At 41.0% G+C, this 25,520-nt stretch overlaps 1 protein-coding gene and 1 long non-coding RNA gene across 7 annotated transcripts in view; both read left to right on the top strand.

Annotated features, from left to right (window-relative positions):
• LOC135749358 (NLR family CARD domain-containing protein 3-like) overlaps positions 1-25,520 on the top strand; it is a 220,381-nt gene that overhangs the window by 2,621 nt on the left and 192,240 nt on the right. For all 5 annotated transcript variants that reach the window (XM_073812154.1, XM_073812155.1, XM_073812152.1 and 2 more), the window contains exons 7-10: positions 481-2,242; positions 4,984-5,000; positions 8,406-8,562; positions 18,568-18,741. In XM_073812154.1, the coding sequence (XP_073668255.1) occupies positions 481-2,242; positions 4,984-5,000; positions 8,406-8,562; positions 18,568-18,741 (2,110 nt within the window). The remainder of the gene's footprint in view (positions 1-480; positions 2,243-4,983; positions 5,001-8,405; positions 8,563-18,567; positions 18,742-25,520) is intronic.
• Positions 6,531-8,391, top strand: LOC141280891 (uncharacterized). Of its 2 annotated transcripts, XR_012335219.1 has the most exons (4): positions 6,566-6,639; positions 6,790-6,840; positions 7,175-7,243; positions 7,371-8,391. It is a non-coding gene; the product is annotated as an uncharacterized lncRNA (long non-coding RNA). The 2 variants fall into 2 exon arrangements; XR_012335218.1 differs by having other exon boundaries at positions 6,531-6,840.

Genomic DNA, 25,520 nt, shown 5'->3' with positions numbered 1-25,520 from the left:
AATCTAATCGTTAAACATAAAAATATATCTGTAAAATATTGCTTATCACATACAGTGAGGAAAATAAGTATTTGAGCACCCTGCTATTTTGCAAGTTCTTCCACTTAGAAATCATGGAGGCGTCTGAAATTGTAAGAAATTCATTCTTACACTTGTGTTGTCTCAGATCTGTTTGACATTATATTTCTGTGCAACACAACAGAAGATGATCAGGAAATAATAACTGTGCGTTTCTCAGAATAGCATCAAGCAGACTTAAAATATAGCACAAGTTTTGTAGACTACTTTTATGATATTTTGTATAATTTGTGTTTCACAAACTGAGATGTGTTGAGTAAATGATGACAGTGTTTTAATATTTGAGTGAATTATTACTTTAGGTCAAATGCAGCTATGAGTTTACTAATGTTGTCTATCTGTTATTGTATTTTTCTGTTTATTCCATCATTATTCATAACAGATAATTATTTTCTTTATCAGAACTGATGCCTGTGTATCAACAAAAACACAAATCCAGACTAAAGGAGAAATATCTGAGAGTTAATGAAGGGATCTTCAGACACGGTGACTCAACAGATTTAAATGAGATCTACACAGAGCTTTACATCACAGAGGGAGGGAGTGGAGAGATCAATAATGAACATGAGGTGAGACAGATTGAGACATCGTCCAGAAGATCAGAGACACAGGAGAGACAAATCAAATGTAATAACATCTTTAAAGCTTTACCTGGACAAAACAAACACATCAGAAGTGTGCTGACTAAAGGAGTCGCTGGAATTGGAAAAACCGTCTCTGTACAGAAGTTCATTCTGGACTGGACTGAAGGAAAAGAAAATCAGGACGTTCACTTCATATTTCCACTTCCTTTCAGAGAGCTGAATTTGATCAAGAAGAATCTGAGTCTTATGGATCTTGTCAATCACTTTTACATTGAAACCAAAAAACTGACATCAACAGATTATGATGACTATAAAGTCATGTTTATATTTGATGGGCTGGATGAATGTCGACTACATCTAAATTTTCACAACAATCCGAGTTTATCTGATGTAACAGAATCGGCTTCAGTTGATGTGCTGCTGACAAACCTCATCAAAGGAAATCTGCTTCCTTCTGCTCTGATCTGGATAACCTCACGACCAGCAGCAGCCAATCAGATTCCTCCTGAATGTGTTGATCAAATCACAGAGGTACGAGGATTCAATGACCCTCAGAAAGAAGAATATTTCAGGAAGAGAATAAATGATCAGAGTCTGTCTGATAAAATCATCACACACATCCGATCATCAAGAAGTTTGTACATCATGTGTCACATCCCAGTCTTCTGTTGGATTACAGCCACTGTTCTAGAGAGAATGTTGAGTGAAGCAGAGACTGAAGAGATCCCCAAGACTCTTACACAAATGTTCACACACTTCCTGATCTTTCAGACCAAACTGAAGACCCAAAAGTATGATGGGAAATATGAAATAAATCCTGATCAAGCTAGAAAGAGCATTTTCTCATTAGGAAAGTTGGCTTATGAGCAGCTGGAGAAAGGGAATCTGATCTTCTATGAGGAGGATCTGAGAGATTGTGGCATTGATGTGAATGAAGTGTCCGTGTATTCAGGAGTTTGTACTCAGATCTTCAGAGAGGAGCCTGGACTTCATCTGGGGAAAGTGTTCAGCTTTATACATCTGAGCATTCAGGAGTTTCTAGCTGCTTTATTTAAGATGATTTCATTTTCTGAACAAAAGACAGGACTTAGTAATGTGTTCAGGTCAACTATGACTGAATTACTGAAGCAAGAAGTGGACAAGGCCTTACAGAGCGAGAACGGACGCTGGGATCTTTTCCTTCGATTTCTTCTGGGTCTCACACTGAAGTCAAATCAAACTCTCTTACAAGATCTCATGAGAAAGACAGTAAGCAGCTCTCACAGCAGTCAGGAAACAGTTGCTTACATTAAAGAGAAGATCAGAGAGAATCAATCTCCAGAGAAATCCATCAATCTGTTTCACTGTCTGAATGAACTGAATGATCAATCTCTAGTGCAGGAAGTCCAAACATTCGTGAACAGAACCGGTGTCAGTCGTCTCTCTGGAGTCAATCTGTCTCCTGCTCAGTGGTCGGCTCTGGTGTTTGTGTTACTGAACTCAGAAAAGGAGCTGGATGAGTTTATATTGAGTAAATATGATCCATCAGAAGAATGTCTACTGAGACTCCTGCCAGTGGTCAAAGCATCCAGAAAAGCTGAGTGAGTATTTTACTTTGTGTTTTTATTGTTGTTTATTATATAGGATAGTATTTTTCCCAGGATTTCATATTTTGAAGGTCTTTCTACACACACACTTGCGTTCACATGCTCAATACGTAACTTTCAAAAACACAAAACATACTGTTTTTGTATGTTTAAATAGATGCTGAAGCGTACAATGTAGATGTATTTGCAACATTGACTCGTAGCATTATTAAATTTTTACAGCTACAAAAACGTAACACATTTCCAAATCTTTCAAACCATAAATATTGCTGTATAATTTCTTTTTAACCATTTTATCAATAATGTTACCACCAATATTTACCAAAAATATTTAAATACGCATGTGCTGATTGCTAATGAGCATCATCTGTGAAGCCCACCGGTCTCGTATCCCACGGAGGAGTCCAGAGGTATAAAAGAAGGAAGACCGGCAGTCATCCGTGAAGGGCTGCTGGAGTTTATTTTAGTTTTGTTGTTGTGTTTATTTTGTATATTAAAATGTTAAATGTTTTCCAGTTTCCACCCTCTTCCTCTCCACTTACATACCTCGTTACAACGTAATCTATTCTTTTTATATTATGCAACTTAATGGACAGAAATAGGTTAGAAAATATTAGTAACAATAGTAACAATATAGCATTTAAAAGATATTTTAAACCGCAAATGCAATCCTACCCAAAACAGTTTATTAAAATCATGTACTATAAAAGACAATTCTTTGTTAACTAGAATTACAAAGCAGTATCAAAGTTAAATGACGACATGCTGCAGTCGCAGTCAGAGATTTGTGACATTGATTGACGTCTTTCAGAGTATGCAAGAGCCAATGAGGATTTTGATATCACTGCCGTAAAGCAATGCATTTTAAAGCTTCTTAATGTGCAATAATTCAGTGGTTCTCAAAGTGTGGTGGTACGCAAGCTCCCACCTAGTTGTACGCAGAGGAATCAGAGTTCGCCAGCCTATTATTGCACATCGTTTGAAAGCTTAGACTCTCAGGATTCCATTAAGCGCACACACAAAGCATAATATGATTCATAGCAGTCATAAAACTGTAATCTAGTTGTTAGTTACCTGAACCGGGTGGCGCCGATTTAGGATATTTACTTACCTTCAAAATCTTCTCTTTATCCGCTTCGGTGAAATTGACCAAAACAGATTGTTCATAAATCCCCAAAAGTCCAAGGAAATGGAATATCCAATACTTTTTAATCCAAAACGATTTGTTCGCCTCATAATCTTTACAATTATTATTATTATTATTATTATGCAACATCTGAGGAACAAATACGCCCCCTTGTGGAATTTCAACTGTTCCATAAGAGGCTACAACAACACACTAACTCTCAAGTTACACTGGCTTTCTATTAGTCTGGCTGGGCATAATTGACAATCGTTTTCCTTCTCATGGTAGGGGCTTGTCTAAAGTTTAAAATCATTGGTCTTAACGTAAGCCAATCACATAACGTTTGGATATGATGTGCGTTATGAGCCGGCTCAGCCGCATCGAAGCTCTGCTGTAAACACACGTATGATGTGAAAACAAACCCATCGAGCGAAATACCGGAGTTAACATGGCTATGAACGACTTTTGCAGATTATGTAAAGTAAATCCGGCCAGAGCTAGTTGAACACTATCCTTACGGTGTCTTTCCACTCACGTCTAAGTGGAGGAACGCCCCTCTCTCCTCTCAAACTCTTCCACCTGACAGCCATAACCACATGTAAATTAAATCTTCCTACCTTATTTTCTGGTTAATCAGGAATGTCACCAAAGAATGTTTGCCCACGCGTCCTCCACCATTAACTGTGAACAATGAAATTCCCTACCATGATTTCTCGATTGTTGTGCACGTCAAGCATTGCTGCACACAGTTTCTCGCTGATGATCGGTAATAGTTGATAAATTAACTTTTACCAAAACCTGTCTGGAGTAGGGCAACAACATAATCTCCATTCAAAATGTTTAACAAACACTCTTCTTGTTCGGGCTTAAGTTGGCAAGTGCCTGTTCTCCACAACAGAGCAAATAGCTTTCTGTGCCTCCATAAAGTCTGACGTAGTCAGGCTAGCTTTCTATAGCAGCTCGCATCAAATTTAAAGCTCTGCTCCTGTCCTTTAAAACCACCACTGGGTCAGCACCCCCTTACCTTCACTTACTTATACAGCCTTATGTACCCTCTCGATCGGCAACGGCAGAACACAATCTAAGTAATTTAAGAATGTGGCATATTTAAGGGATCATCAGATTTTTATTTTATTAAGTTGTCCAGGATTAAATATATCTGTTTGTGTTGGGCTACGTCCTGTAGAGTTCAGCTCTTGACAATAATAAAACACAACTGAACCTGAAGCTGATCAGGATCTTCAGGATTACTTGAAAATCACAGACACTGTCAGAAACTTCATGAAATTAACTTTAGTTATGTAGTCATGAATCAGGATTTGTTATTTTCCTGTGACATTAGAGTCGTTTCACTCTATACAGCACTTGTTTGAATAAAAGTTTGTGTAGTGCAACGGGAGTCATTAATAATCTTCATCTGTTTTCAACTACACAATAAAATGTTAAATATATCAAGTAAAGCTTAGATTTGAAAAGTTTTAGAATAATAGTACATAATGCTAACATACACAACATGGGATTTAGATATTTTTCCTTAGATCACACAAACATCAATCCTGAAGTTTAGACAGAAATCTGAGAGATCATTCATGTTCTTCACTCTCTGTAGGCTGAATAACTGCCGTACCCAGATAGCAGACGGACTCGGCCCGAATGTGGCCTCATGATGGCACTGCTGGCGTGCTGCCGGCAACGGCATGCAACAGGTCAGCCAAGTATGGGCCAGGTGTGGCAATGATGGCACTGGATCCATGATGGCAGATAACATTTGGGCCAGTTGTGGGTGGGAGGTATGTGGCCCAGATCAGTGTAGTGATTCTGGCCCAGATCAGTCTAGTGATTGTAAGCCACATTTAAAATACTGATTTATAATAAATAATTATAAGAATTGAAGGATTTTCAGGCGATCTTAATCTTAATGTTAATTTAACCTTTATTAAATAAAATGTTAGTTTTTTATTAAAAGAAAGTAATATATTTTGACAATAATGTTTATCTACATTTCAATCACATAAACTTGCCTTCAGATCATGGGTCAAGATTATTTTGTTCAAATGACCCTGAACTTCCAAAAGTTTTCTTTCTGAATTTTAAAGTTTCTATAACGTTGCTTTGAGAAGCACCATGGATCGTTTCTATTTAAACTTGCTTTTGCGCGATTTTCATTGTAGCAGAAGTTTATTCCTGCTGCAGATTTCTGACTTCAATGACTAAGTAAAACTATCATTGTGTACAATCAAATGTTAGATACTGCAGAAATAAACAATATGTTTCACTGTGCTTTTGCCTGCCGAAGTGTTAAAAAAGATAAAAAAATCTTTGTATCGGTTAACCTTCGCGTTACGTTAAGGATGCGCAGTTTATTTATGAAGTGCAACAAGAACCTACACGCGGATGACATCAAAGTACTGCGAGAGCGACTCGAATGATCATGGGCAGGATTCTGATTTCAAATCACTCTCGCGGTATTTTAACGTCATCCGTTTGTCAGTTCCTGCAACTCAGCATTACGTCGAACACCTTGTCAAAAATGATTGAGATGGCCAATCAAATCAAAAAAGGCGAGTGTCTCTGGCCAATCACATAAAAGAAGACGAGCTTCCTGTTAACGCAAGCCGAGCAGCGGCCAATCAAATTAACCAATAGGCGGGTTTACCGCCAGGAGAAGCAGTTACGCCGCGTCAATCAATCATAACGGACACGGATTTCAAAGGCAGCAGGATGAAAGATAACCAGTAAGTAACTTAAATATTTAAACTTTTTCAATCATAAAAATGTTTTTGTTTAAATGTCTAACAAACGTATAAAGGGATGCAAACGTTTACGTGATTCGTTTGTAATGTAATGTGTGACAATTAACGTTATATTGATATTAAATTAGCTGTTTTCTATCAGGTTAAGAATAACTGTGATCATATTATAATGAAGTAATCGAATATGGTTATCTGGTCTTCCTGATGTTAGAACATTTATATATTAAAAAAAAAAACATTTAAAAATGTATTTCTGTAATGTTTAATTTTCTTTTTTGGTGAAAGTGTGTCTGTGTTCATCAAGACATGAAGACTCTGGAGTGGGACCTTCTCTTGTCCATGATGGGGTGTATATTCCAATAGACACATTAAGGTAAATTAAAGGTTGAGGCTTATGTTTGCATCTTTGTGTTTATATATCAAAAGATTGCTCTATATGGCTAAATAGTCACATTGTGAATTCAGTGAAAGCTGATAAATACAGAGGGCTGGACAGTGGTTTCATTGATTAAGTGAGTAAGAACTGACAATAGCCTAACATTACTTTAGTTACACGAATTGCATAGTTGAATACAAAGGAAAATGGTAAAAATACAAATATTTTGAGTATATGGAATACTGTGAAATTATTTTCTGTTAATCATCTGCTGTGTTTGCTTCAGGTAAAGAGGTGGGACAAGGATGCTGACAGGACAGGAGGAGGTGACATTCAGGTTAGTGACAGTACATCAGGGCCACCATTTAATTTAATGTTAATTTGTTTGCTTCCAAAATCAGTACTTGACAAATCTTTAGAATTATATCTGCAAAGCTGAATTTCTCATAGGTGGATAAAGTATGACAGCAATTGTGAAGACCTTAGACGTGCAGTATATGGTTCTTCTCTCTTTCATTTATATTGATTTGACTTAATTTTCTTGGTAAATAATAATGGGGATATTCCTTATATAATATATTTTAAGTACATGCTTAGAACATTGCTCATTTGCTTTGTATCTAAATGAAAAGTACGTCTTTAAGGTCTAAGCTATGTTTCATTTTATTTAGACATCCAACGCAGACACTTTCATCCAAAGCAACTTGAGGGAGAAAACAAGAAGCAGTTCATCCTAAAAGGTTCATCGACTTATTCTCTATCTAACTGTTTGTTTTAAAGTAAATCATTATGCTTTTAATTACTTTATTTTATGGCTTTTGCTTCATAACATTTATTAATTTGCATTTGTTTTCTTTTATATAACAGTGGGCTGCTGTAATGTTTACATCTATGGAAAGAGGAGCTGAGAAGAAAAGAGAGGCTGGAAAGCAGTACTTCTTGTTGAGGACAATCCTGAATAGCAACACTTTCTCATACACATAGATTATTATTAGTGTTTGATTTTTATTTTCTTTTTCATTTTTATTAATTGTATTGTTTTAATTTTTCGTTTTATTTGAAATTACCTAAGTTAGATCCATGCTAATACTTTAACTGGAACTTGTATCTTTGTGTGAAGCTGGCTGTAGAGTTGGTTTCACATACAGTTGGTTTCACAAGTTTCTAATTAACTTAACTAACTTTTAAGTTCAGTTTGGTTTAAACTTGTTTTTACCCATGGTAATTCATTTAAATTTCAATTCATGCTAATATATTAATTTCAATGAAAACTTCTGTATTTGTGTATAGCTGGTAATTTGGGCAAACTACATTTCACACACCAATGTAACTGTCACAAAGTTTTTTTTATTATCAGTTTGTTCTAAACTTTTGTTTGTTTACTAAGGATGAAATTGCTTTGTAATTTAAGTTGTTGGTGATAGATTCATGCCAATAATGTATTTGAACAAACTAGTATTTTTGTTTATTGCTGGCAGTTTATACTAGAAGAGTTTTAACACGTACAATGTTGTAGTGTTATTGACTTGTGTGCTATTGATTAATAAAAAGGCAAACAATTTGAAAGTAATTTTTCGTGTGATTTATTTATTAATATAATTTGGGCAAGATTAGGCTGAGTTATGGCTCAGTTATGGAAGTTCTGGTTAAATGCTGGTTTTAATATGGTTGACCTATGGCTGAGAACTGGTACCGATGTTAGAACCTGTTCTGGCCCAGGTTTGGGCCGATTATGGGCTATTATCTGGCAGAGACATGGGCCAGTTGTGGCCCATGTGTGGCCTTTGTCTTTAATTCAGAACTGGGCCACTGTAGGGCCGTCATTCTTCGTTGTATGTGGGCCGAGGAAAAACTGGTTGTGTGGGCCGGAGCTGGGCCGGAACAAAATTGCTATCTGGGGTATTACAGATGAAGGTTTTGTTGCTTTGGCTTCAGCTCTGAGATCAAACCCCTCACATCTTAGAGATCTGAATCTGAGCCTTAATAATCCAGGAGATTCAGGAGTGAAGCTGCTCTCTGATGTACTGAAGGATTCACGCTGTAAACTGGAGAAACTACAGTAAGTGTTATTATTTAAACGATTTTTCAAGTGTTTGTGAGGACAATAAATCTGTCAGTAATAATACTGACTTAAGCTTAATATTTCTTAACTACATAAATAACTTCTTCAATAAAAGCTTTAACTGATTCAGTGACTTAATTTAGTTGATGGATTAAAAAGCATAATGAAAAATAATAAAATACATAATACCTTTTGTTATTTACTGAAAAGTGATGCAGGAAACACTTAATGTTAATAACTATATGTTAACTAAGCCATTATTAGAAAATAATTAAATACATAAAACACAAATTACTCTAGGGCTGTCAAAATTGCTCAAAAATGACGATTGAATATTCCCTCTAAAATTAACACTATTTATTCGAACATCTGGTTGCGCATTTTGTCAAAAACGCGCATTACGTCAATAACAGGACAAATTAATACAAAGTGACATAACTACTTGTATAGGTAGTCTATTTAAGTTTCAGCAAGTTTCAGTAAATCAAGGGACATCAATAAAGGGATATGTTACCTGCTCCATCCACGACACTGATCAGTCTCATGTCCTTACAAATGAACAAAATTAATTTCTCTGTTATGGTAAATGGACTGCATTTATATAGCACTTTTAACAGACCTATGGCCATCCAAAGCGCTTTACAAGTTGCCTGCCTCACTCACTGCCCCATTCACTCACACATTCATACACTGACAGCGGTATCAGCCATGCAAGGGGCCATCCAGCTCGTCGGGAGCAACTGGGGTTAGGTGTCTTGCTCAAGGACACCTCGACAATTGGTCAGGTGGAGCTGGGGATTAAACCACCAACCTTCCGGTTTGTAGACAACCTACATGAACCACTGAGCCACTGCCACCCCACTATTGGTAAGTTAACTAAAAGCAAGAGACGGAACACATGTTTAACATATAAAAACAACACAACTTTACCTCCTGTTCGTTTACCATACAAAAGTGTCTGGATAAAACACAGACCTTAAACATTTATTTATTTTACAGAACATCTCCCCTCTAAAATAAAGAAGCACCTTTTTTCCTCCAACGCTATGCTAAAGCAATAAGTAAAAACTCAACACATTATATTCTCCATATTTCAGAACTTTTCCTTTAACTTTTCCAACTTCTTAACCATTATTATATTTGGTTCCCAGGCCCATACAAGACTTCACTGGATAGCAGGAGTTTGCCGTGAATATTCACTGAAAAACTGCTTTCTGGGATTGCAGTAACCGCTGCTCCCGTGTCCAGCTTAAAGGGACACTTCATCCATTTGCATTAAGCTTTGTATAGTTAGAACCCCAGTCATGTTTTTGAATGGTCATGCATCATTATGATGTTTTATAACAAGGTTCGGGAGGAGCACGATCAGATAATTAACTAATCAAGCACAGGTGCATCTCATTTGGTAATCAGCCAAACACTACATATACAGACATCCTACCTACCTCAGTCCTGAGATTGTTTTCAGATAAACTGCATCTTACAGCTATGTCCGAGATCGAGCTTTATCCATCCGACAACGAGCTAGATGCTCCAACACAAGCCACCAGCGTAAAGAAAACCTCTGGTTCAAAGCAGGCAACAGGCTCTAAAGCGTTTCCCTCTACCAGCTCTAAGGGAATCCCGAGCCAACCAGGACCTTCTGCAGAGCCCCACGCCTCAGTGTGGGGGTGGAAGCTCACAAGGCTCGTTGCCCGCACTCCTAAACCACGCAATACCCGTTCACCTCCACCTTCAAGACAGCCTTCACAATCCCCTACATCATCATACGGCTCGGCTTCACCATCCATCCCTCCCATTGGAAAATGGACCGTTGCGGGTCTTAGACAAGCTCTCACCAACTCCGAAGTCAAGTTTTCTCGTAAAATGAGCAAAGCTCAACTTTACAGCCTTTACATTTCCATGGGAAATAATTCACCATCAAAGAAGGTAACACGTGGTGTGGCATCTGTCAAGTCTTCGGAAACTCTCGGTCAGAGGAATCTCCTAGCGATATTCTACACCTTGCGCTGTCCAGCCGCAGTGCGCTCATGAGCGCGTAATTCTGCTGAAGACGCTGACAGCCGCAGTGCGCACTAGCGCGTAATTCTGCTCTACACCCTGACTGCCGCAGTGCGCTGTCCAGCGCGCGTACTGCTGAAGACTCTGACCGCTTCTCTCTCTCTCTGTGCCCCGCCAGGAATCACTCTCCGTGCCTAGCCAGGATTCCCTCCCTGTTCCCCGTCAGGAATACCATTCTGTGACTACGGAGTTGTGGATGTTCTACAGCCCTGCAGTGTTTTCTATTTCAGCGCACCCATCACACACGGACACAGAGTGTTTTCTATTATACATATTTACATCTGATGACATTGAGTGTTTTTCTCCTATACATATTTTCACCTGAAGACATTGAGTGTTCTCCTATTATACATACCTCGTGAATAAAACCTCTGCGCTGGGATTCCTGTCTAGTGTCATTCCTAACAGGACGAACTTGCCACAATGGATCCCGCGGAGGTTGATGCTCTCCGGTCGGCGCTCGCTCAGCAGGGCTCATGGTTGGGACAACACTCGGCTCGTCTCACTTCAACATCTCAAGAGCTGGAGAAGTTATCTGTCCGGATGGCTGACCTTTCCTTTCGTCTTGACCAGGTCAGTCATGATGCCACCCAACCCAGCCAGCCGTCGCAGACGGAGCCTCATGTCACAGCCCCACCTCCATATGATGGTAATCCTGCCTCCTGTCGGGCTTTTCTGTCACAATGCTCTCTAGTTTTTGCCCTCCAGCCCCGCCGCTATTCCGCAGAGCGCACCCGGGTGGCGTTTGTTATTACCCTTCTGGTTGGCAAGGCGCGCGAGTGGGCTACGGCCGTGTGGGATGCTCGCGACCCTTGCTGTCAGTCGTTTGATGAGTTTCGCGGGGAGATGGAGAAGCTCTTCGACCGTTCGGTGCGTGGGGACGCCGCTGCGGCTCGGTTGGCACATCTGGCTCAGGGAGGGCTCTCCGTCACCGAGTACGCCATTGAGTTTAAGACCTTAGCGGCTACCTGCCACTGGAATGAAGCGGCTCTCCAAACGCAGTTTGTGGAGGGGTTATCTGATGATCTCCAGGACGAGATCGCTGTCCATGATCTTCCTTCCTCGCTGGATGCCATCATTGATCTCGCTCTCCGGATCGAAGCCCGGAGATTGCTTCGCAGTCAGCGGCGCTCCTTTCGCCAGCGAGTGTTTTCGGACGAGACCACTACTTCCCCCTCTTCTGCTTCTTCATCGTCGGCCAAGCCGGAGCCCATGCAGCTGGGGCGCATGCGCCTGTCACAGAGAGAGAAAGAAAGGCGTTTACAGAAGGCCCAGTGTTTGTATTGCGGGAAACCCGGACATTTTGCAAGGACCTGCCCGTTAAAAGCTGCTGCCCACCAGTGAGTTCGGGAGTCCTGGTGGGCGCCACTTCCTCTAAACTCTCCCCTGTTTCCAGTACCCAACTCCCTGTCATGTTGTCCTTCGCTGGGCATGATCATCCGTCCACCGCCCTTCTCGACTCTGGTGCGGAGGGCAACTTCATTGATGAAGCTCTGGTTCGCGCCTGGGGTCTCCCGGCTGTCCCTCTCCAATCCCCTTTGGATGTCTGGTCCCTTAAGGGGCAGCAGATGGCGCGGATTACACATTGCACTTCTCCTGTGAGTCTCTCTGTGGCGGGTAATCATCGTGAGGAGATTGTGTTGCACATCCTTCATGCCTCTCTTTCTCCTATTATTTTGGGGCATGCATGGTTGGCGCAGCACAACCCTCACGTTGATTGGCAACGTAATGTCATTTTGTCCTGGTCTCAGTCTTGTCATGTGTCTTGTCTTGGTCCTGCTGTTTCTGGTTCTGTTCTCTCTCATCCTCAGGTTCCGGCGGTCGATTTGACCGGGGTCCCGGCGGAGTATGCGGATATCGCTCAGGTGTTCAGTAAAGCCTAGGCCACCTCCCTTCCTCCCCACCGGCCATACGATTGTGCTATTGATCTCCTCCCCGGCACTTCTCCGCCTAAGGGTAGACTTTATTCTTTATCGGGTCCTGAGAGAGAGGCTATGGACCAGTATATTAATGATGCCCTGCGTGCCGGTCTCATCCGTCCCTCCACCTCGCCCGCAGGGGCGGGGTTTTTCTTTGTTGAAAAGAAGGACGCTCCCTGCGCCCTTGTATTGATTATAGGGGTTTGAATGACATTACTGTTAAGAATAGGTACCCCCTTCCTTTAATGTCTACAGCGTTTGAGCTCCTGCAGGGGGCGCAGTTCTTTACTAAGCTAGATTTACGCAACGCCTGTCATCTGGTGCGTATAAGAGAGGGAGATGAATGGAAGACAGCCTTTAACACCCCTACCGGACACTTTGAGTACTGCGTTCTGCCGTTCGGGCTTTGTAACGCCCCCTCTGTCTTCCAAACTCTGGTCAATGATGTGCTGAGAGACATGATTAACAAGTTTGTCTTTGTGTACATAGATGATATTCTCATCTTTTCCCCCTCTATGCAGGAACACACTCAGCATGTCCGCCGAGTCTTACGCTGGTTATTAGAGAACAAGCTTTTTGTGAAGGCGGAGAAGTGCGAATTTCATCGTAGGTCAGTTTCGTTCTTGGGTTTTGTTGTTGCCCCCGGTGAGATCCGTCCCGAACCAGCCAAGATCAAAGCGGTGGCCGAATGGCCAGTCCCCGACTCCCGTAAGGATTTATTAAGATTTCTGGGTTTCGCTAATTTCTACCGGCGATTTATCAGAAATTATGGTCAGATTGCTCAACCTCTTACTGCTCTCACTTCCACTAAGGAGAGGTTTGTCTGGAATTCCAGTGCTCAGGAGGCCTTTGATAATTTAAAGTCCCGGTTTATCTCTGCTCCTGTTCTCTCTATTCCAGATTCTGCTGCTCAGTTCATTGTGGAGGTGGATGCTTCGGATGTCGGGGTAGGCGCCGTTTTATCTCAGCGGTCTGCTAAGGATGGCAAGGTGCATCCCTGCGCCTTTTTCTCCCATCGGTTAAACCCAGCAGAGCGAAATTATGACATAGGTAATCGGGAGCTGCTGGCAGTCAGACTGGCTTTGGGTGAGTGGCGTCACTGGTTAGAGGGGACCTCGGAGCCCTTCCTGGTCTGGACGGATCATAAGAATCTCGAATACATCCGTTCAGCAAGGAGGTTATCTTCGCGTCAGGCTCGCTGGGCGCTCTTCTTTGACAGATTTAACTTCACCCTCTCGTACCGGCCCGGTTCCAAGAATACTAAGCCCGATGCTCTCTCTCGTTTGTTCGAAAGCCCCGGTTCCGCTGGGGACGAAACCATCCTCCCGGAGGGGCGGGTGGTGGGTGCCCTGCGCTGGGGAATAGAACAACGGGTGAGACGGGCCGGCCGGGAGGGGGAAGTGCCAGAGGGGTGCCCAGCGGGTCGATTGTGGGTTCCGAATGCGCTTCGCTCCGAGGTCATCCGGTGGGGTCACGAGTCCAAGTTTGTTTGCCATCCGGGGGTTCGGAGAACGTTGGCTACCATACGTCAACGTTTTTGGTGGCCCACTATGGGCCCCGATGTCAGACAGTTTGTGTTAGCCTGTCAGGTTTGTGCCCGTAATAAGGCCTCTCATCAAGCCCCTATTGGTCTGCTTAAACAGTTACCCATTCCCTCTCATCCTTGGTCGCATATCGCTATCGATTTTGTAACCAATTTGCCTAGTTCTAAGGGAAACACTGTTGTATTGACCATTGTCGACCACTTCTCCAAGGCGGCTCACTTTGTCCCTTTGCCCAAATTACCTACTGCTAAGGAAACTGCCCAGATTATGATCGAACACGTCTTTCGCTTACATGGTCTGCCCACAGACGTTGTTTCAGATAGGGGTCCTCAGTTTATTTCTCGTTTCTGGCAGGAATTTTGTAGACAAATAGGCTCCACAGCTAGCTTGTCTTCGGGGTATCATCCTCAGACCAACGTGCAATGTGAACGGGCTAACCAAGATTTAGGTAGAGCTCTCCGCTGTCTGACATCGCAATATCCGAGCTCCTGGTGCCAACAGCTACCCTGGGTCGAATACGCCCATAATTCTCTCCCCGTGTCTTCCCTGAATATGTCCCCTTTTGAGGCGTCCATGGGGTTTCAGCCTCCTTTATTCCCGTCCCAAGAACCTGATGCGGTGGTTCCGTCTGCGCTGGCCTTCGTCCGTCGTTGCAAACGCACCTGGAGGAAAGCTATATTTACATTACGTCAGGTTTCCAGACGAACCAAAGCCGCGGCCGACCGTCACTTTAGACCTGCGCCCCGTTTTATCTGTGGGCAGAAAGTATGGCTTTCGTCCAAGGATTTACCTCTCCGTGAGCCCTCTCGCAAGCTGGCTCCACGATTCCTTGGGCCATACAGCATAGTGAAGGTTATTAATCCCGTGACGGTTCGGCTCAGATTGCCCCCAGCACTCGGTCGGGTTCACCCGGTTTTCCATGTTTCCAAGCTTAAACCGGTTCATTTTTCCCACCTTAACCCTGTTCCCTCTGCCCCCGCCCCTCCCACCCCTCAGCTTGTAGATGGTGCTCCCATTTATTCTGTTAAGTCCCTTCTAGATGTGCGTCGCCGGGGTAGGGGATTTCAATACCTCGTAGACTGGGAGGGCTATGGTCCGGAGGAGAGGTGTTGAGTACCGGCCCGGGACATTCTGGACCCTGGGCTGATAGAGGATCTCCGCCGGCGATGGGGTGAGCCTCCTTATGGACCGCCCGGTGGCGGTCGTGGGGGGGGAGTCCTGTCATGATTTCGGTTTTATTGGCTGCTTTGTCTTTGTTTCACTTGTGTTGTGTTTTTGTTTTGACAGCTCCACACGTGCGCGCCTTCCACCTGGTGATCTCATTATCTCTAACTCTTCTCACCGGCGTCCCACACCTGATCCTTATTATTGCCCAATCCGGTTTGATTTAAATTCCCCTCGTTTCCTTTGTTCTTTGCAAGTTAGTCTTTGTGTGTTCCTGCCCGCTAGCTCTGTCTAGTTCTTGTCGTGTCTAGTTTATCCTTAGTATATTTCACCGTGCTCTCTGCTGCCTTTGCCCCGTTAGATTCCCCGCCCTGCTGTCAGTCTCTCCCGATTGGTGTGGCATCTGTCAAGTCTTCGGAAACTCTCGGTCAGAGGAATCTCCTAGCGATATTCTACACCTTGCGCTGTCCTAGCGCGTAATTCTGCTCTACACCCTGACTGCCGCAGTGTGCTGTCCAGCGCGCGTACTGCTGAAGACTCTGACTGCTTCTCTCTCTCTCTGTGCCCCGCCAGGAATCACTCTCCGTGCCTAGCCAGGATTCCCTCCCTGTTCCCCGTCAGGAATACCATTCTGTGACTACGGAGTTGTGGATGTTCTACAGCCCTGCAGTGTTTTCTATTTCAGCGCACCCATCACACACGGACACAGAGTGTTTTCTATTATACATATTTACATCTGATGACATTGAGTGTTTTTCTCCTATACATATTTTCACCTGAAGACATTGAGTGTTCTGCTATTATACATACCTCGTGAATAAAACCTCTGCGCTGGGATTCCTGTCTAGTGTCATTCCTAACAGCACGGTTCTTGGAGTTCTCTTAAAAACAGTGGTTTTCTCGTGGGTGCTTTTTAAAACTCTATAGCAACAAAACTCTAACAACAAAGTTGATCAAGCCACTGAATATACCGGATTATATTGAATTGAATTGAATTCTTTTATTGTCAATGCATTACATACAATGAAATTAGGAGCGCTACTTCTGATTGGTGTTTCAACATATAGCCACAGACAATAAACGAGGACCAGAGACAGTAAACATACTGTATAAGCACAGACAATAACCTTAACTATAAGACTGTACATTACACTTTTTTGAGTTTAAGGTCCTGATAGCAACTGGGAAGAAACTGTTCTGTAAGCGTGCGGTTTTTGCTCGTAATGATCTGTACCGTCTGCCTGAGGGAAGAAGATTGAACAGGTGGTGTCCTGGGTGGGTTGTGTCCTTGATGATGTTTTTGGACCTAGAGAGATAATGGGAGTGAGCGATGCTTTCCAGGGAGGGTAGTGGACAGCTCTCGCTCTCTTTATGTACACTCAACACAAGCTCAAACGCGCCACAAAATGTTGTGCAGTCTATTACGCAATCAGACTTTAAAAACAGCACACAGGGAAAAAATAAAACTTTGACTTACATGAATTTCAGCTAGCCAACTCGATTTGCCATGAGAAGTGGTGGAGCACAGTACATTTGACCCCGTGGGTCGATCTGGTCCAAGCTTCTTAATCCTTTATTTATTCATCAATTAAATGCCTTGGGTGATTTTGTATGGATAAAATCATATTTTCCTTCATCTTAAAATATTTCACTTGCTTTCACTGATCAGTAGCCTACTGTAGCTAACACATCAATCTGCAACGCGGTTATGAGACTCTGAGAATGATCCAATTACATGAGGTCAAATACATTAAAAACAATATTGATTCACTTACAACATAAGTGGGAGGGTTTGGGGCGCACAGTCCTGCGCCCCAGGGCGGATCCGAAACCAGCCAATTAGAGTTCAGCCTCAGGTCACACGTTTTTACCCTTTTTACTGATCTACATAAACACTCATTAGGGGTGCGCCCCAGACACACAAACATGACACACACACACACACACACACACACACACAATAAACTCAGTTTTGAGTTTAATTTTTTTATAAATTATAACTAGACTAACAGTGAAATAGTACAGCTAAATTTTACTGCATTTTCAAGTGTTTGTGAGGACAATATATCTGTCAGTGATAATACTGATTTAAGCTTAATATTTCTTAACTATATAAATAATTTCTTCAATAAAAGCTTTAACTGATTCAGTAACCTCATTTAGTTATAGATTAAAAAAACATAATGAAAAATAATAAAATACATAATAACTTTTGTTATCTACTGAAAAGTGATGAAGGAAACATTTAATGTTAATAACCAGAGGCGTCATGCCCATTCAAACTGAGGGGGCACTTGCCCCCTTGGTTTTTTGAGCCTCAAAATCAAAGAAGCGTCCATTAATCTGTTATTTGTCTTTTAATCTGTTTAATATGCACAATATTATTAATTACGTGCTGCATCCTTGTCATGTTTCGTAGATTTTCGCCGTTTTGATCGTGTTTTGATCGTGTTACATTACTTTATGCTGGCGGCAGGCGATGCATTCAGCGCAGTCGCTGATGTCATCAACGTCTGAGCGCGTTCACGAGCTCTTTGCTGTTGCTGCCGCATTTTGCTATCTGAGGAATTAAAACGTGGAAGAAACGTTCACAACATTTCCAAACCGTACGGTAATGTGATTCATCTTCTTGGTACAACGCCAAAGTTCGCCAAAGTTCACGGGGACGCGGAATATCACACATGTTCACATGAGGTAAAGTTGAATGCAAAAATCAATTTCTCTAATAATTTTTATCTAAAAATTTTTTTGAATCATTATTGAACATTAAAATCAATCTGGCTATAACTTATGTAATTTTCGTTGTTTAGAAACTTTATGGATTTAAAATTACATTAATTTTTAGGATTTAGGATAGGATTATGCAGTTGTTGTGCAAAATGTATTGACACAATTAAACAAGTCATTAAACAAAACGTGAATAAACAAAACATGCCGTTCCAGATGTAAATGCCAATATGTCATTATTCCGATTGAATAGTATTTGATATGAAAGTTAGTCAACACTTTTATTTTGGAGGTTTTTGTCATGAAGGCAGGAAGGCTCAAAATAGTGCCATGGAAAAGACTGAAAGCTTTATAATATTTCGTTTGATGTCCGTGTATGCATACATTTCTGTATCTGTGCACACTGTGCCCCCTTAAAAAAAATTGGTGCATGACGCCCCTGTTAATAACTATATGTTAACTAAGCCATTATTAGAAAATAATTGAATAATTTAAACAAAAATTACTAATCACATTATTTTATGTTTTTATGAATTGTTCAGATGCAAGTTGTTGTTGTTGTTGTTGTTTTTGTATTTTCTCTGCAGTCTTTCCGGTTGTGGTGTTACAGATGAAGGTTGTGTTGCTTTGGCTTCAGCTCTGATATCAAACCCCTCACATCTGAGAGATCTGAATCTGAGCTGTAATAAACCAGGAGATTCAGGAGTGAAGCTGCTCTCTGATGTACTGAAGGATTCACGCTGTAAACTGGAGAAACTACAGTAAGTGTTATTATTTAATGATTTTTCAAGTGTTTGTGAGGACAATAAATCTGTCAATGATAATACTGATTTAAGATTAGTATTTCTTTACTACTGTACACAAATAATTTCTTCAATAAAAGCTTTAACTGATTCAGTGACTTAATTTATTTGACTTATTAAAAAAAAACATAATGAAAAATAATAAAATACATAATAACTTTTGTTATCTACTGAAAAGTGATGCAGGAAACACTTAATGTTAATAACTATATGTTAACTAAGCCATTATTAGAAAAGACTTGAGTACATTAAACAAAAATTACTTATCAGATTATTTTATGTTTTCAGTACATTTAGCTTTAAGCAAAGTCACAAAGTTCAGACCAAACAAACATGAAATTTGATATAACATCATACAGTCTTGTTCAAAATAATAGCAGTACAATGTGACTAACCAGAATAATCAAGGTTTTTAGTATATTTTTTATTGCTACGTGGCAAACAAGTTACCAGTAGGTTCAGTAGATTCTCAGAAAACAAACAAGACCCAGCATTCATGATATGCACGCTCTTAAGGCTGTGCAATTGGGCAATTAGTTGAAAGGGGTGTGTTCAAAAAATAGCAGTGTCTACCTTTGACTGTACAAACTCAAAACTATTTTGTACAAACATTTTTTTTTCTGGGATTTAGCAATCCTGTGAATCACTAAACTAATATTTAGTTGTATGACCACAGTTTTTTAAAACTGCTTGACATCTGTGTGGCATGGAGTCAACCAACTTGTGGCACCTCTCAGCTGTTATTCCACTCCATGATTCTTTAACAACATTCCACAATTCATTCACATTTCTTGGTTTTGCTTCAGAAACAGCATTTTTGATATCACCCCACAAGTTATCAATTGGATTAAGGTCTGGAGATTGGGCTGGCCACTCCATAACATTAATTTTGTTGGTTTGGAACCAAGACTTTGCCCGTTTACTAGTGTGTTTTGGGTCATTGTCTTGTTGAAACAACCAATTCAAGGGCATGTCCTCTTCAGCATAGGGCAACATGACCTCTTCAAGTATTTTAACATATGCAAACTGATCCATGATCCCTGGTATGCGATAAATAGGCCCAACACCATATTAGGAGAAACATGCCCATATCATGCTCAATGCTTCACTGTCTTCACTGTGTACTGTGGCTTGAATTCAGAGTTTGGGGGTCGTCTCACAAACTGCCTGTGGCCCTTGGACCCAAAAAGAACAATTTTACTCTCATCAGTCCACAAAATGTTCCTCCATTTCTCTTTAGGCCAGTTGATGTGTTCTTTGGAAAATTGTAACCTCTTCTGCACATGCCTTTTTTTTAACAGAGGGACTTTGCGGGGATTCTTGAAAATAGATTAGCTTCACACAGACGTCTTTTAACTGTCACAGTACTTACAGATAACTCCAGACTGTCTTTGATCATCCTGGAGGTGATCATTGGCTGAGCCTTTGCCATTCTGGTTATTCTTCTATCCATGTTGATGGTTGTCTAACTTGTAACTGGACAAATTGTACTGTTGCTGCAACCTGAGCAGCCTCCTAGCTGCTACAAGCACACTCTGAAAGTGGCGGTGGAGGGTAGGAAACAGCCCCGCCCCTCCCCCTGCCTGCAGAAGAGTGTCTGATACCAGGCACTGTTGCGCTTTTCAACCACATGGGGGAGCTGTAAGTCATTTTAACATGGAAACTACATAGTGTTGCTTTAAATAGGGGCCACCTGATTCACACCTGTTTCTTCACAAAATTGATGACCTCAGTGATTGAATGCCACACTGCTGTTTTTTTTTAACACACCCCTTTCAACTAATTCAACTAATTGCCCAATTGCACAGCCTTAAGAGCGTGCATATCATGAATGCTGGGTCTCATTTGTTTTCTGAGAATCTACTGAACCTACTGGTAACTTGTTTGCCACGTAGCAATAAAAAAATATACTAAAAACCTTGATTATTCTGGTGAGTCACATTGTACTGCTATTATTTTGAACAAGGCTGTATATGTTATTCATAATTGTATTTTTCATAAAACCCATTTCAAACCACCTCCTCTGGGTTTTATATGAACAGTTAAATCATTAAAAGTAATGAAACATTAAAAATTAAAAGCGCAAACCGCTGGTAGGCAGTATCCATGCGTGTAACCACAGTAGCAGCGCGACCGTCAGAGAAGAAGAAGCTTGGCAAGTTAACCCACAAACGAAGAAGAAACAGCAACTTTTTGTGTATGATTTGAGAAGACCAGCAGTGATGGAAGTAAATAAACAGTAGTTTGAGTTAAATCACTCCTCATCTTGGCTCATCTTTGTTTTCATCGTCACAAACGGAAATACCTATGACACAGTTTTTTTTACCTGACGGGAGAGGTTCTGGTGGACCAATCACAGTGCTTGCGGTCCGCGTAGATCTGACGCGCTGTTAAAATTTTTGCGAGGTGCGCGTCAGGCTACGCAGAGCTACGCACAGACTACAGATAGCCTACGCGAAGCTACGGCGTAGAACCTACGCACGACTATAAATCGGGCTTAAATGGGTTAAGTGACACCCATTGAAACGCAGACATTGGAGAGTGATCAGAGATTTCCTATTATCAGTTTGAATCAGGTACATAATAAAATGAAATTATAAATAATAATTTCATAGTATCATTTTTATTTCTTAAATATGCACTTCTGACCCTTAGCCTCCTCTTTACATTTGATCTATAGTTGGTCTTTTTCTAATCTTTTTTCTTAAAATATGGGCATTTTGCAGATACTTTCCTGAGCTACATTTTTTGAGAAATAAGGAAATGAAGATATTTGGATATAATAAAAGATAAAGGAGATATTATAATATATAGAACAGGGCTCTCCAACCTTTTTGTGAGCAATGGATGAAACAATCTGGAGAGCTACTTTTTGGATATAGTCTACTCAAACCTTTTTTGTTTTACTTGTTATGTTTTATCATTGTTTAAAATGTTAACATACATAAAAGCCAAGCTAATATTAAAATATATAATAAATAAATAAATATAAAAATTGAGGCTATTAATAGAATGGGCCTTGGTGGGTAACTCACAGACTCTGTGCGGGCAACCCATGTTGTAGTCGAAGACCACTGATATAGGACATGTTACTATGGGCACTAATGTAACATTTCTATTCTCCACTTCTGTATAGATCCTAATCGTCCAATGCAAATAAATAATCTTTCTTAGTGTAGTGTACTGAAAAGAACTAGATAGAAAAGTTCGTCGGAACAAACTTTATGTTGGCTTGAGAAAGCCTAGTCTGAGAGTAGAGTTTGACAACTTAGCATGAAGCTATCATGATTTAAATTAAAGCTAGCATGATTTAACATGAAGCGAACATGATTTAACATGAAGCTAGCATGATTTCGCATGAAGCTAGCATGAAGCTAGCATAATTTAACATGAGGCTAGCATGATGATATCATGATTAGCATAAAGCTAGCATGATGCTAGCATGATTAGCATGAAGCTAGCATGATGCTAGCATGATTAGCATGAAGCTAGCATGATGCTAGCATGATTAGCATGATGATAACATGATTAGCATGAAGCTAGCATGATTAGCATGAAGCTAGCATGATTAGCATGAAGCTAGCATGATGTTAGCATGATTAGCATGAAGCTAGTATGATTAGCATGAAGCTAGCATGATGCTAGCATGATTAGCATGAAGCTAGCATGAAGCTAGCATGAAGTTAGCATGATTAGCATGAAGCTAGCATGATGCTAGCATGATTAGCATGAAGCTAGCATGAAGCTAACATGATGCTAGCATGATTAGCCTGAAGCTAGCATGATGTTAGCATGATTAGCATGATGTTAGCATGATTAGCATGAAGCTAACATGAAGCTAGCATGATTAGCATGAAGCTAGCATGATGTTAGCATGATGCTAGCATGATTAGCATGAAGCTAGCATGAAGCTAGCATGATTAGCATAAAGCTAGCATGATGTTAGCATGAAGCTAACATGATGTTAGCATGATTAGCATGAAGCTAGTATGATAAGCATGAAGCTAGCATGATGCTAGCATAATTAGCATGAAGCTAGCATGATGTTAGCATGATTAGCATGAAGCTAGCATGATGTTAGCATGATTAGCATGAAGTTAGCATGAAGCTAGCATGATTAGCATGAAGTTAGCATGATTAGCGTGAAGCTAGCATGATTAGCATGAAGCTAGCATGATTAGCATGAAGCTAGCATGATTAGCATGAAGCTAGCATGGTGCTAGCATGATTAGCATGAAGCTAGCATGAAGCTAGCATGATTAGCAGGAAGCTAGCATGATGTTAGCATGAAGCTAGCATGATGTTAGCATGATTAGCATGAAGTTAGCATGATGCTAGCATGATTAGCATGAAGCTAGCATGAAGCTAGCATGATTAGCATGAAGCTAGCATGATGTTAGCATGAAGCTAGCATGAAGCTAGCATGATTAGCAGGAAGCTAGCATGAAGCTAGCATTATTAGCATGAAGCTAGCATGAAGCTAGCATGATGTTAGCATGATTAGCATGAAGCTAGCATGATGTTAGCATGATTAGCATGAAGTTAGCATGATGCTAGCATGATTAGCATGAAGCTAGCATGAAGCTAGCATGATTAGCATGAAGCTAGCATGATGTTAGCATGATTTAGCATGAAGCTAGCATGAAGCTAGCATAATTTAACATGAGGCTAGCATGATGATAGCATGATTAGCATAAAGCTAGCATGATGCTAGCATGATTAGCATGAAGCTAGCATGATGCTAGCATGATTAGCATGATGCTAGCATGATTAGCATGAAGCTAGCATGATGCTAGCATGATTAGCATGATGCTAACATGATTAGCATGAAGCTAGCATGATTAGCATGAAGCTAGCATGATTAGCATGAAGCTAGCATGATGTTAGCATGATTAGCATGAAGCTAGTATGATTAGCATGAAGCTAGCATGATACTAGCATGATTAGCATGAAGCTAGCATGAAGTTAGCATGATTAGCATGAAGCTAGCATGATGTTAGCATGATTAGCATGAAGCTAGCATGAAGTTAGCATGATTAGCATGAAGCTAGCATGAAGCTAACATGATTAGCATGAAGCTAGCATGATTAGCAGGAAGCTAGCATGAAGTTAGCATGATTAGCATGAAGCTAGCATGAAGCTAGCATGATGTTAGCATGATTAGCATGAAGCTTGCATGATGTTAGCATGATTAGCATGAAGTTAGCATGATGCTAGCATGATTAGCATGAAGCTAGCATGAAGCTAGCATGATTAGCATGAAGCTAGCATGATGCTAGCATGATTAGCATGAAGCTAGGATGATTAGCAGGAAGCTAGCATGAAGCTAACATTTATTGCGTTGCTAGGGTACTAAGTTTGGTTGCTAGGGAGAAAATTGGCATCCCATAATGATCACCCTTCAAGCCACAAGTAAAACGGTCCAACCCCCGTGTCTCTACAATGTTCTGATGCGGAGATATAAGGCTTTGTTTATTCCGTTGCTAGGGTATTAAGTTTGGTTGCTAGGGAGAAAATTGGCATCCCATAATGATCACACTTCAAGCCACAAGTAAAACGGTCCAACCCCTGTGTCTCTACAATGTTCTGATGCGGAGATATAAGGCTTTGTTTATTATGTTGCTAGGGTCTTCATATTTTGTTGCTAGGGGCGTGGCTTAATACCTCAATAAGAATCCTAAGAGACTGATTGGATGCCTGAGTAAAATGAGCCCACCCCTATGTCTCTATGACACTCTGGTGCAAAGATATCCATCTGGGCTTTTTATAATGGTAGTCTATGGGAGATGTTGCTAGGGTACCCAAAATTGTTGCTAGGGGCGTGGCTTAATAGCTCTGGGGTGATCCTAAGAGACTGATTGGATGCTTGAGTAAAATTAGCCCACCCCCATGTCTCTAAGACACTCTAAAGTGAAGATATTCCATCTGGGACGCTTTTATTCCCTTTTATGGGCATGTTTCCTGCCCCATTATAAGTCAATGGGAAATTTTGGGGGCCCCTTACACCCCAGGGGTACAGCTTACACCCCATTGTGAGGTATGTTCTTACACAGCCTGTCAGCCTCCTTAAATGTGGTAAGCCACAAGTTTCTACAAGTTTCTCACTCGCAGCTATGACCTGTCAAAGTTTGTCTCAATGTTAAGTCAATGGAAATTTTGGGGTGTTTCAGCGCCCCGTTTAGGAATTCGGAAGGTCCCATCAGTTAGAAAAGATATAGCAACTCGAGTCAGATCAGACCGAAGGTATGTCCAAAGTTTGATGGCTGTAGCTTGAAAGCTCTAGGACGAGTTAGAGTTAGAAATTTTAGTCTCAGAAGAAAAAGAATAATAATAATAACTAGAAAGGTACATTTCCTGAAGAAAATGTGAGTGGTGCTTGCCGTGGCAAAATTCTGGGGAACATATATGATTATACTCCAAGCCAAAAGTAAAACAATCCAACTCCCGTGTCTCTACGATGTTCTGATGCGAAGATATAAGGCTTTGTTTACTCTGTTGCTAGGGTACCGTATTTGGCTGCTAGGGAAAAAATTGGCATCCCATAGTGATTACACTCTGAGTCACGAGTCAAACGGTCCAACCCTCGTGTCTCTACGATGTTCTGATGCGGAGATATAAGGCTTTGTTTACTCTGTTGCTAGGGTACTGTATTTGGTTGCTAGGGAAAAAATTGCCATCCCATAGTGATTACACTCTGAGTCACGAGTCAAACGGTCCAACCCCCGTGTGTCTACGAT

Source organism: Paramisgurnus dabryanus, chromosome 16 (genome assembly GCF_030506205.2).
Source record: "Paramisgurnus dabryanus chromosome 16, PD_genome_1.1, whole genome shotgun sequence".
NCBI lineage: Eukaryota > Metazoa > Chordata > Actinopteri > Cypriniformes > Cobitidae > Paramisgurnus > Paramisgurnus dabryanus.
Note: the sequence above shows the minus strand (reverse complement) of the source record. Positions and strands in the feature narration are given on the sequence as shown.